Consider the following 12,605-nt stretch of genomic DNA (forward strand, 5'->3'; position numbering starts at 1 on the left):
CCCGGCGGAACTTCCCGAGCGCCGGGCCCGGCCCGGCCCAGCCCCGCCCCACCCACAACGGGCGGGGCGGCGGCGGGCACGCCCCCGGCGGCCACTGGCGGTGCCAGATGAAGCGAGGCGGCGGAGCGCGATGGGGTTTGCCGGCGATGGCGGCGTGTGCGCGCTGTGGCGCCGGGCCGAGGGCCCCGAGGAGCGGCGGCTGATGGAGCTCTTCTCCTACGGGCTGATGGCGCTGGGCGCCGCCTCCGCCCTGCTGCTCTGCTTCATCCCCATGCCCTACGGCCGGTACTCCTCGCGGCGCTTCGGCTGGCTGCTGCCCGCCCGCCCCGCCTGGGCGCTGCAGGAGCTGCCCTCCCTCCTCGTCCCGCTCGGGCTCGCCGCCTGTGGCGGGGCGGTCGCGGCCGCCCGGCCCAACCGCGTGCTGCTGGGCTGCTTCCTCCTGCACTACGCGCACAGGTGCGGGGTCGGGTGGGCGGCGCTGCCCGCGGGCACCGGCGGGGCCGGGGCGGATGGCGGGGACTCGTGCCGTGCTGGGGGCAGGAGAAGGGATCGGTCTTCACAGAGATACCTGCTTGCTGCTTCCCGACCGAAGGGGTTCAGGTTCTGTTAATGAGCGTTTGTTACTTAACATAGTAGTCACTGACGTCTCTTCTGCTTCGCTGCAGAAGATGTGCCCTGTGTTGTTACGGTAGCCGGGTGAATGGCCGTGGCGATGCGGTGCAGGCTGCCTTGTGGGCGCAGTGCACTGTGATGCTCCGGCGTGCAAACGGAGCGCCGGGCGCTCCCGCAGCGCGCCGCTCCATCCCTGTGCTCCTGCTGCTGCTGCTGTGACTCCCGCTTCAGCAGTGGATTGACCAGACCGTCTTAAGGTCACTGTGTTACAAGAAGGAAAGTTCAGCACCGTGTACTGATATAATCTTGATGTTGCTAAACAATTGCTGTTTTCTAATTATATTGTTTAACATTGTCTTTCAACATAGCGTTCGTTGCAGGAGTTGGACTGGATGAGCCCTGTGTGTTTCCTCCAGCTCAGCATATTCAATGATTCATTAAAATACTGGCAAAGCTGAGGCTGAGTGCCCTATGTTGTCAGGTAGTCGAGAGTATTCAGGCATTTTTTAAAAATACTTAGAGAAGGCAGCTTAGTTGGAGCCCAGGGGCGATCTTGCTGTTCCCTTCAAGTTATGGACAGTAGCTACTTGTCATACTCCACACGTAAATTTGCCACCAAGACAGGAGGGTTAGATTTGTCAGGTTTGTTTTAAGCCCCTTGTGTGGCTGATGTGTTATTTTCTGGTACATATTGAGAAAAGCTCTTGCTTTTGATCAAGAGTATTTGACAGCCTTGCAGTGGGAAGGTATAAGACATATGGTTTGCCTGGAGGCTGCCTTTGAAAACCTACAATTGTGTCTTTGCTCCCCCTTTTTCGATTCTTAGGCGTAAATACATAAGTTTTTACATAGGATCTTAACTCATCCTTGATGTCTGGGAATTACTGGGAATGTGAGGAAATGATTTGTACAAAAAGATGAGCTATGCTGCAGTTTCTTTTTTTCCAGTTGCTTATTGCTATTGCCAAACCCAAGGGACTCTTCTGTAGGTAAACGCAGACTGGAAGAGACCTCTGTTATCTAGTTCTGTTTGTTGTAGCATTGCATGCTTTAAATAATCCTGTAACAAAATTATTACTCTTTTTTGAAAGCTGTTAGGGTTGTACTTCCTTTGGAAAGGTTATTTTGAAGTAGTGGTCCTTGGGTAGGTGGAAAACACGTGAAGAATGCTCAGGCTTCAGTGATCCTGCTTCTGTATTATAGATCATAATTAAATCAATAGACAATTGGGAGTTGGCTAGTTCCACAAGAAAGAGCACAGGAGCATTCACCTGCTCTTCTTGTTTGGAGCTAGTTTGTTTACTTGCATAATCCCCCAGGAAAAGCAATCAAGATTCCTTTCCCAAATGGGATGGCAATTGTGGGTTTGTCAAGTCTTTAGAGGTGTCATAGAGTAGACCAAAACTGTCAAGGTGAAGCAATTAATGTTTTGGCTTACAGGGTAGGGAGGAAACTGAGGTCAGTTAATTTAAAGGGGATTGACTTTCCCCCTGAAAATGCTGGGGGAATTTAGTGGAGGGTCTTGTTTCCTAGCTCATCTCAGAAAGCTTGATACAACTGAGGGTTTAGGAACAAAAATGGACTGTGCTTAATATCAGTTGTCTTTATTCCTGTCATCAAAGTAATTGCTTTGGATGCAAAGTTCAAAATTTCTGCCATACGGTAGAGAGGACTGGTCTTGTAATTCCAACTAGGAAAAAAAAAATGTTTTAGATGTTAAAGCAAGTGCAGCTATCCTTTCAAACAGACACCAAGGGCTGGTGCTGAGAATTTGTAAAGTAGGGTAGCGTGGACAGTGTTTGGACTTCAAAACTGTCTTTTTTTTGTGGTTAATACAATACAATTTCTTTTCTTTGTTCACTACAGGGCGCTCATCTTTCCTCTTCTGATCCGTGAAGGAAAACCAACGCCGTTTTTCACTTTTGTGTTAGCGCTTCTGTTCTGTGTTTTCAATGGGTACTTGCAGGGCCGAAGCTTAACCACCTATGCAACCTACCCTCCAGGCTGGCTGGGCGACTCACGCTTCATTACAGGTGAGTTAAATCATGCTATGAGAACACCAGGTGTAATTTTCCTCTGCCTTCATAGCTCTTAATTTTTTATTGTGATTTTATAGTATCTTCAATGCTGTTTTATAAGTCTTCTCATAATTTTCTCATTGGTGTAGCTGGAGGCCTTTTAACCTTTTTTTAACCTGTGAACTGACTCTTCTTTCTGCAGTGTTAGATGATCTGATTGTCATCTTTACTCTCTAATAGCCAAGTGAATCCAGGTCATGTATTTTTTTTTTTCTTGTAGAAGCTTGAAACCCTACCTGGAACCAGCAGCATGCAGGTTTAGAAGAAGCCAAGCTTTTTTGTCTAACATGTAGATTAAACTGAAGTAACGAATTCATGGCGTAAAAAATCTAGCAAGGGTAGCTGCTAACCACTGACATACCATGGCAAATGCTTCAAGTCCTTGGTGTCAGGATATCTACACTGGATACACACACAGTGCCAATCCAGCTGCCCTTGTAATTGGGGGGTGACTTTGTCAAATGACAAACTGGCCACACAAGGAAGGGGTGGAGGGGTTGATCATTCACTCCCAATTGGGAAGTGAGGTTACAATTATACTTGAAGCCAGGGATATGATTAAAAACCTAAGGTGTTTAGCGACCAAGTATTTTATTTACTCAATTTTTTTGTTTCCTAGACATCTACTTTTGCCTACTGTCAAAATGATAGTATCATTTCCCAATGAAGTCTTTACAGAAAGATAATTTTCATCGAAGATAGACCACAATATTTTGCCTCATCAGTCAAAGGCAGAGTAGTGGACTGTGTAGATCCTTGATCTGAGTCAGTACCCTCCTTTTTGTTATTCTGTGGCCAGAGCAAGTTAGTGTTTCTCCTTTATTTCTCAAGCCTTTTACAACAACAACAACAAAAAAAAAGGCAATTTTTTTGTCTTTATTCTAGTGTTATTTTGGATGACAATAGAGGACAACTGTGCTGCGTGCTGTCATGAATATAAGGTTGAAGAAATTTCAATATAGGTAGATTCTCTTGCCAAGATTAGGAGGCAGTTCTGTTTGTCTGCTAAAAATTGAGAAACTGAGGTACAAGGGAAAGACTTCAGAGGACACTAGACTATATTTGAAATTTTCTTGGTCATTTAAAATTTCCATTTTCCTTAAACCAGGATCCAGAAAAAAAAAATTAAAAGACTATTGAAGACTGAATCCAGGCAGGCTTTTTTTTCAGTACCTTAGTTGAAAGATATCTCAATACAGGGCTGTGAATGAATCATTATTAAGGAGCCATAAATCAGTTCCTCCTTACTCAAATATCTTTTAAAAAAATCAAGTTAATAACACTTGTTGCTCAAGTTTCCTTGGGTTCTTTTGGGTGGGTTTTTTGGTTTTTTTTTTTAATTTTCAAGGATTTCTGAAAGATTCAAATGTATAAATGACAATTCATCTGCCTTCAATTATGAATACTTCTGTGCATGAATTAGTTTGGTTTGTGTTTGTGGTTTTGTTTGTTTGCTTTTTTTCCAAATAATACCAGTTTGAAATACATGCTTATTTATATTTCTAGTACCACTAAACATAAGTGAAGTGTTGCTCTGGTGACTATTGTTAGTCAATATAGTGCTTTAAAAAGTTATCCTGAAAATTAAGGAGGTGAAGATTCCTGGTGTACATATCAACCACTTTAACAGTGTGACCACTGCTGATTTTTTAAGATTGTAATTCCAACAAATCTTGAGATAAAATTTGGCATGCCCATTAAACAGCTAAACTGAAGACTTTATTTTTCTTTTTTTTATTCCTGTAATTAGAATATCTTTTGGAATTTTTTTGTTTTGTAGTTCATACCAACATAATTGGATCTTAGCAATTTATAATTGCTATTTGGTGTTCATCCCAGCTGGGAACCTCCAAATACCTGCAGTTTATGCTTATGGCTTTGGTCAAAGCTAATGCCAAAATGAAGCATTGTACACTCAGTACTCCCTGAACAACTGGACTGTTATGTTCTAGTACTTAAAAAATATCTGACAATGTCTTTAAGTTTCTGTTTAAAATTACTAAAAAAAATTACTAGAATATTAGAAAATAACTATAGCAAGAAAGCATGTTTCCTGGTAATTAATAGGATATTTCTTAAGCTGTATGAAATTAAATGTGGAAGATAAATTAATGTCTACAAGTAGCAGCCAACCAAGGTTCAAAATCTGGAAGCTGAAATGAGAAATTTCCAGTGAGTACAGAAGTTTGGAGAAGTCAGGCTGATTAACTGTCATGGTGAGAAGTTTCAGACAAGTGGAACCTGTGAAACCTTATTGTATGGTTTGTCTGTTTTGGGGAACACAATAACTTATGTCTACAGCAGCAACTTATTTGGAGCAGGAATGTTGTTTTAATGTCATTTTCTCATGGTTTCTCTGGACTGTGTTGGTTTAGTTCAGAGCAGTGAACTTACGTGTTTTCAGAGGAAACAGGAATGTTCTGCTTCAAATGCAGAACCATGAGCTTGCAAACAAAGTCATAATCTTTCACCATGAACCTTACACCTGTATGCCAATAAAGATCTTGTGAACTTACCAAGAGAGCTGGTGATACCCTGAAGTGGTGACTGCAACAAACAGGACACCAACACCTCTGCGCCTCACTCTTGTGTCCTTTCTTAATCTATCTGCACTTTTAGATGGAAACTCCTTTCTTCCTTTGCTTGCTTTAGCTTCTTCAAAACCTTTGCAGTATGCCATGTCTTTTCTTGCTCCTTTAAGTCCCTACTCAACTGCTTCCTTCGAGTGTTGATGGCTAACTGTTTTGTGCATCAAAACACTTCTTTAGTAGCAGCTCTGCAAAGCAGAACAGCACCTGTAACTCACAAGGTGCAGGTTACAGAACATCAGCACCTCAACTGTTGCATGAAGCTTTTTATCTGGCAACCAGGTAATTAAGCACACATGTCACCTCTGCTCTCTTCACACATCAAACCTGAAGAGTGTGTATGCACTGTCCAAAGCTGGATATAATCTTGTAGGCAAGGGATGTGGGTTACCAGTGTCTCTCCAAATATTGATAGGTATCTGGATGCTGCAGATTATTGTGTCTTGTTGGAAAAACTAATCACAGCATCTGAGATGAGGCACTGGTTAACCTCAAAACACAGACCTTATCTGTTCTTTATCAGCAGGGAATGGTGCCTCCAAGGGAAAACAACATAGGTAACATGTTGCCAAGGGATAAAAATACTGAATTTTAGTCCTAAATTCCTTTTGATTTATCCCACCCTCATGGCAACATAAGTATGCAGAATGTGACAACAATCTCAGTTTCTGTGAAAGGCTGTAATAAATGGCTAAACCATTTTGCTGAATGGCACGAGTAAATGGTACGTTAACTCCTTCACAGTTGTATTCCTTTTATTGCACAGAAGTCTGTTGGGTAGATTCTGATATGCTATCAGTAAAATAGTCAAAGGAGAGTGGGGCGAAGATTGTCCCTCTGGGAAGATTAAAAATGGTTGTTGCTTTCAGTGTGTAAAATTTTAGCGTATTTGTTTTTCTGTGTTGAAGTTAGGGAAACATACACATTACATCTGCATCTATGCACATACATACATTTATATAAGTCTACCAACATAAGAAGTATGTTCATTTTTACAGTGCTATTTCCCAGCTAGGGAAGTGTTGATACTGTGAGCTCTGCTGATTGAAGAGCACAGTGTGGGACTGGGACTGTGCAGGATGTCACCAGAACTGTTTATGCTGCTTACCTTACTACTGCCTTGAGACAATATGCCTAATATAATATCAGACTGCAGTTTCTTTTCTGAACAAACACAATGCCCTAAATATAGTATTTTCAATATTTCTCTTCAGGTTTTTTAGGATGGTTGATTGGTATGGCCATCAATATTCATTCTGATCATATTCTCAGAAATCTGAGAAAACCAGGGGAAACTGGTTACAAGATACCAAGAGGTAAGTAAAATGGTACAGAAATTAATACAACAAAAGGAAGTATCTCTCATATAAGAAGAGGTGGAGAGAGCTTGGACTCTTTAGACTGGAAAAGAGAAGGCTCAGGGAGATCTTACCAAAGTTTATATATTATGAAGAAGAGAGAACCAGGCTCTCCTTAGTGGTGAGACGGGACCAGAGGCAGTGGACACAAAATTCAAGCACATGAAATTATATCTGAATTTTTTTTTTTTTTTTTTTTTTTTTTTGGCTGGGAGGATGGTCAAACACACAGGTGGTTGCTCAGAGATTGGAGGGAGACTCAAAACCAGACTGGGCATAGTCCTGAACAACCTGTTCTGGCTGACCCTGCTTCAACAGTGGAGGTTGAACAAGATTATCTCAAGAGATCCCTTCCAGTCTAAAATGATTCTGTGTGAAAATGGCCTTCTAAAGCTTGGTGTATTTTAGAGGAGATAGCAATTTATTATATAAGAGGCAACTGGAAATAGCATTTTGTTTTCTACCACAGGAAGTGATTTTATAGTTTGGAAAACATTTTTTTTTCCTCTTAAGCCAAGTATTGTAAGGAATCTGTTTCATTATATCACTTGGCTTGTGCAAATCTTTGGGTTTCTTGACCAACATTGGCTATATTTTTTAAAAGGAGTAAAATTGTAAGAGCATTGCCCAACTTTCAGCAGGTGGGTGGAAAAGAAAGACCTAAATTATTCACTTAGTGTGGGGGCAGCAGGGGAATGAAGAAAGCACTTGGCATGTGACCCATCTCATGTCTGATATAAGAGGGAGGTTCCTAAAGTAATTGGAGAACAACAATTTTGAAAAGGGAGACACAGGGAAAAGAGGACAGAAGTCCAAATGAATTTGGCATTGGAAGTTCTGGCCTTCATGGAAAAATGGAGAATATGAAAGGCTTTCTTATGGAGCCTATACTGAAATGTTACGGTTTATTATCACTTTTGGGAACAGGCACACATCTGGGTACGTTTTACACTCACTGAGAGCAGAAAGATAATACTACCTCTGAATTCTGTTATCTTGCTACATTTTTTTTTAAGTTGTTGCTTTTTCTTGGTTGTTAATTTTTTTAAATAAAACTGTAGTAACTAAGATATATAAGGTATGTTATTTTTCACTAAGAAGGTGAAAATAATTGTAATTTTACTAGATGTAAATTGATGTGCTCATGTGAAAAGTTAATATGAACATACTATAGTGTGTTGAGTGTACAAAAAGGTTCTGAAGGAAATGTTATTTGCTGTAAGATCAGGAGGAGCTGGTCTTTTTGATGTTGTTTATCCAGTTTAAGTCAGAATGTCACTTTTCTTTTGTCACAAAAGTAGTGTAATTAGAGCAACGTCAAAACATGTCCTTTATTACATTTGCCAAATACTTGTTTGTTTAGTCCCACTGGTAAAGCAAATACTGAGATGTTATCCATTTGTGCACCAACTTTGGAATTAGGGTGAAATTCTTAATTTATAAAATTCCCAGAAGCTGAGTACTAATTGTTTATGCACAATTGTCTACAATCGAGTTAACACAGATTGCCAAATTTTCACTGAGTGTAGAGGCTGAAACAGCAGATCTGATGAGGAATGGGAACAAAAGTTCAATAACTTTGTAAGCTAGAGAATAAATTTGGAACTTTACTTCATAATAATAATATTGTTCATAATTCACTTTTTTTCTAAAGTACTTAAAGAAATAAAAATTTGTAGGATAACTAACCCTATGAGTATTTTTCTGGGACTCAAGGGGAGTATGTCTTCTATTTCTACATATTTTTAAAAAGTTTTAGTGTATGATCAAAGAACATGTCATTAAGTAATTATTCACAAAGGCATGTACTTGCTTCTGATGCTAGTAAATCTGCTTTTCTTTATTTAAAGAGGAAAAGAGGAGCTACAAAAGGTCTGTTGTAGAATGAGGTCTGAAGTGTACATAGTTCTTCATAGTACAGCTTGAACTGAAAAGCAGTCTCCACTGCCTTTAAAGATCAAATAGACACTGGTGATATAGCTCCTTGGTGTACAGGAAAGGTAACATTGAACATCTTTACTATGGTATTTTGACGTAACTGTCCTGCTTTCAGGAGGAATGTTTGAATATGTCAGTGGAGCCAACTTTTTTGGAGAGATCCTGGAATGGTTTGGGTTTGCCCTTGCCTGCTGCACCATTGAAAGCTTTGCATTTGCGTTGTGTACTCTCTTCATCCTGGGTTCAAGGGCAAGACAACACCACAAGTAAGTGTTCCTGCCTTGTCAGTTCTGTTGTCTCTATACCACGCTGCATTTCCATTTCACAAATTATACCTCATCCTACAGGGATGTTGCAGAGCAAGTCTTGTGAAAGAGACTGCTCCTGTAGGGCAGAATATGATAGAGAATACTCTGAGAAGATTAAGTACTGCAGAATTTCAGCAGAAAAGTACAGAGGATAAACACAGTACAAGAAGGTGGTCAAAATAATGTTTAAATGAAGATAGTTCATCCTGGATCTCTAAAGATTATAGACAATTTTAGCAATATTGTCGTAATTAATCAAATACTGTAGTTTCTCTTCTCAAATGTTTCTCTAATATATAAACTTCTGAAAATCACTCAAGCTGTCTTTAACAGGCACACTTTATGGTCATGTCTGTATCATATTGTCTATAATCAATTGTATGGATATTAGGAAAACAGTTCTGATAGATGATATTTAATGAAGTCTCTGGTCTGTTTCTGTTCTGTTCTGACTGTTCACATACTGTATTTATAGTGTGCTAACAAGAAGGACCTCCTGCTGACAAGAAGAACCATAGTTTGGGGACACTTGTTTCCTGAAAGGATTCTCATTAAGGAATAGCATGCTTAAGAGAATTTGAGCATGTTAATTTTATTTTGGTTATTTTCAGCTTCCTCCTTTGGTTCTCATGTTGAAACTCAGTGGCATAAGAGGAAATAAACATGAATTTAAGGAGGAAACAGGTTGAAAAACTCTACTGTCTGTGCAGGAAGCTATGTCTATGTCTAATGGAGTCCTAAAAACCTCCAGAAAGAGGTTTTCCTGTCCCTTGTTTGTAGGATGTTCTGGGTCTGTAATACCCTCCCAGTGAACAAGTTTCTTCCACTATCCAACCTGAGCCTTCCAAACCTGTTGCCTTTGACTGTCTCTTCCTGTTTCATCACCTGCTATTAGTGACCAGAATTGCAGAGTATCTTGAGTTGGAAGGAGCATTTGAAGGTTGTCCAGTCAGCTGGTGTGTGGCAAACCACAAGGCTCTGCCCAGTTGCCCAGGCCTCATCCAATTGAGTTCTCAGTGTCTCCTCCTTGCAAGATGAAGCAAGGACAGGTTCTCCTGCCTCTCCTTATATATTACCTTCTTCAGGCTCAAATTCCATGGTTGGTTTCCATCAATCTTAAGCCTTGATGGCACTCTTTCAGAACATCAAGAAAAGCTAAATGTTGTTAAAGGAAGTTTTTTACACTACAGGAAAAATGTATGAAAATGGAATAGGGGACAGGAAAAAATCCCCAAGCAACTAAAAATAGCAAATCCATGTAAGTGAAGAAACATGTTAGTGTAGTTTGTTTATTTAAAAAAAAAAAACTTAGAATAAATGACTGAAATGGGTAAATAGTGTAATAATTGTATTCCCTAGATGCAGGTTATCGTGCATTGCATGTTTTGTTCTGTTTATTCCAGCTTTGATCTTGCAGTTAGCTATTGATATTATGAATATCTGCAATTTCGAGGAGCCCAGGTGAACTTAGTTCTTTCATTTCATAAAAGCAGAATAAATATTCAAAAATGGGAGTGAGCATGCTTGTTATGAAAGGTGAAAACACAAATAATATCTGATAGTGCTCTGCATTTATTTAATTGTCTGGATTTGAAAACAGTGATGGCTTTTGAAGGTGTTAGCAATAAGGTAAGTACAATGTTCATCGTGTTGTTTGATTACCCAAATTCTAACTGCAGCCAAAGAAACTTCTATGCAGAATGGGACTCTCGTTCCAGTGTGTGAAGTATCCCTTGCTTCCACATGAAGTCATTATGCAATGACATGCTTTTGATTTTATTTTTTCTTCCTCTAATTTTAAAATGTTTAAATATTCAGTATGTGTAACACCATACGTTTTGAAAGAATGGGTTATTCCTTCTCTGACATATCTCACCGCATCTGTTGATTTGGTTTCCCATTGCTGGCACCTGTAACTTAGTTTTGTTATATTTGGTGATTAGATGTCATTAGGATGAGTGCAGTAAATGCCATTTTTCTATCCAGAGTAGGTTATAAAGTTGGTTTTTTTTTTGTGTTTTTGTTTGTTTGTTTGTTTGTTTGTTTTTGTAGACAAAAATGTGTATGGATTAAATTAAACACTGCACAATTATTTCATTTCCTCAGCAGTGTTTTGAAGACTCAATACTCATCAGATTTTCCTTTGTTTTTCAGATGGTACCTTGAGAAATTTGAAGACTATCCAAAGGACAGAAAAATTGTCATCCCATTTTTGTACTGAGCTGTGCTTTTAACACTTTGAGATGGATGCTTTCAGTAACAGCCAACGTTTTACAGATGCTGGCATGTTAGCAATACACTGGGATCATCACTGTGACAAAGCCTTTCTGTCAGTGCTGCTATTACTTACTGCTTTTTCCTCTTAATGGTAAACCAGAAATCTGATGGACAGGGTGAATAGGAACAGAAATGCTTTCCCAGCAGTGAAGCACCTTCATAAATACATTAGGCAACGAGTCTGAATTGGCATCATGGGAAGTACTGTGCATGACTTCTGATGCTTCTTTTTCTGTCTGTGAGGGCTTCTGCTGTTTCCACTCAATATAGCCAAGCTGTCCTGAGGATTGTGCTGTGGGCTCAGCCACCCTCGCTGCAGTCTGAGTGGTGTGTTTTGCCTACATACACAAATAGGGTTGATTTTATTTTTTTTCCTTGCCTTACTAAGCCTTTAAATTCCCCTCACCTGCATTTCCAGAAGAGCTGGTGATGTAGACCAAGGAATTAGATGAATGTAGTTGCTTTTAGATGAGAGGCAGTGTTTTTCCTTCTCTTTGCACTCTTACAAATATAGGAACACTGTACAGACAATATCTAATGGTATTTACATAAAAGTTGTACTGCTAATAGATTAATATTGTCATCTACCTCTTAAAATTGATAGCTATCTCAATATGCAATATGTGTTTTCTCACTCTAAACTGGTTTTGGAAGTCTACTTAGGATACTTAGGCCAATCTAGCATTGTTAACAATTGTGTAATATTTTCTAACTTAATTTATAAAAAAAACCTATTTAAAAATTTTTTCTTACTATACTTTTTTAAAAAAATCAAGTGTCTTCCTTCTTCTGTTGCTAACATTCTAGATGATTTTTTAATTCTAAAATTCTGGAGCCTTTTGTCCATTCTCATACCCCAACCTTTTGCTCACAAAGGACTCCAGAATGGATCCAAGAACATGATGAGATCCCAAGCATACAGATTTTCAAGTTATCTGTGTCTTTTGCATGATTGTAATAATAGGGAATCTTTTAGAATTGCTGACACTAAAAAAAAACAAAACCAAAACAACTCAAGGGAAAACTAAAAAAAAACACAAACAATCCGACAAAGCCCTCAAATGAACAACCAAATTCTAATAATTAAAAAAATTTTAAAAACAAACAAATGAACACTAACTTTAAAAAACTTTCCACAAAACCCCAAAACTCTGCTGCTAATATAATTTGAAAATAAATGGAATTCAAACTTTTGCAAAGTGTCTTCTGCTCTGTTTGCACTTCTGTGTTGGGTTATGTTCTTCAAAACAAATTAGTAACGTAATTTTGCCAGATGCTAAGTTTTCCAGTAGGGCATTGCAGTAAGATTTGTTTTGATGAGCAGTCATGATGCTTGCTGGAGAGAGAGAATGGTGAAGAGTTTGATTTACTACTCAATGCTAAAATGGAATTATTTGACAATGAAAGTTCAATAGTTCACTTAAAGCATATTCTGAAGATAATTTT

The 12,605-nt window shown here is 39.3% G+C and overlaps 1 protein-coding gene across 1 annotated transcript; it reads left to right on the forward strand.

The window, feature by feature from the left end:
• The first annotated feature begins 97 nt into the window (after positions 1 to 97).
• Positions 98 to 12,313, forward strand: SRD5A1 (steroid 5 alpha-reductase 1). Its single transcript, XM_041475946.1, has 5 exons — positions 98 to 456; positions 2,479 to 2,645; positions 6,493 to 6,594; positions 8,690 to 8,840; positions 11,037 to 12,313. The coding sequence occupies exons 1-5, from the start codon at positions 131 to 133 to the stop codon at positions 11,101 to 11,103; spliced, it is 813 nt and encodes a 270-aa protein (XP_041331880.1). The 5' UTR covers positions 98 to 130; the 3' UTR covers positions 11,104 to 12,313.
• Positions 12,314 to 12,605: the final 292 nt, after the last annotated feature.

This window comes from Pyrgilauda ruficollis, unplaced genomic scaffold (genome assembly GCF_017590135.1).
Source record: "Pyrgilauda ruficollis isolate IOZ18807 unplaced genomic scaffold, ASM1759013v1 scaffold37, whole genome shotgun sequence".
In the NCBI taxonomy this organism is placed as follows: domain Eukaryota; kingdom Metazoa; phylum Chordata; class Aves; order Passeriformes; family Passeridae; genus Pyrgilauda; species Pyrgilauda ruficollis.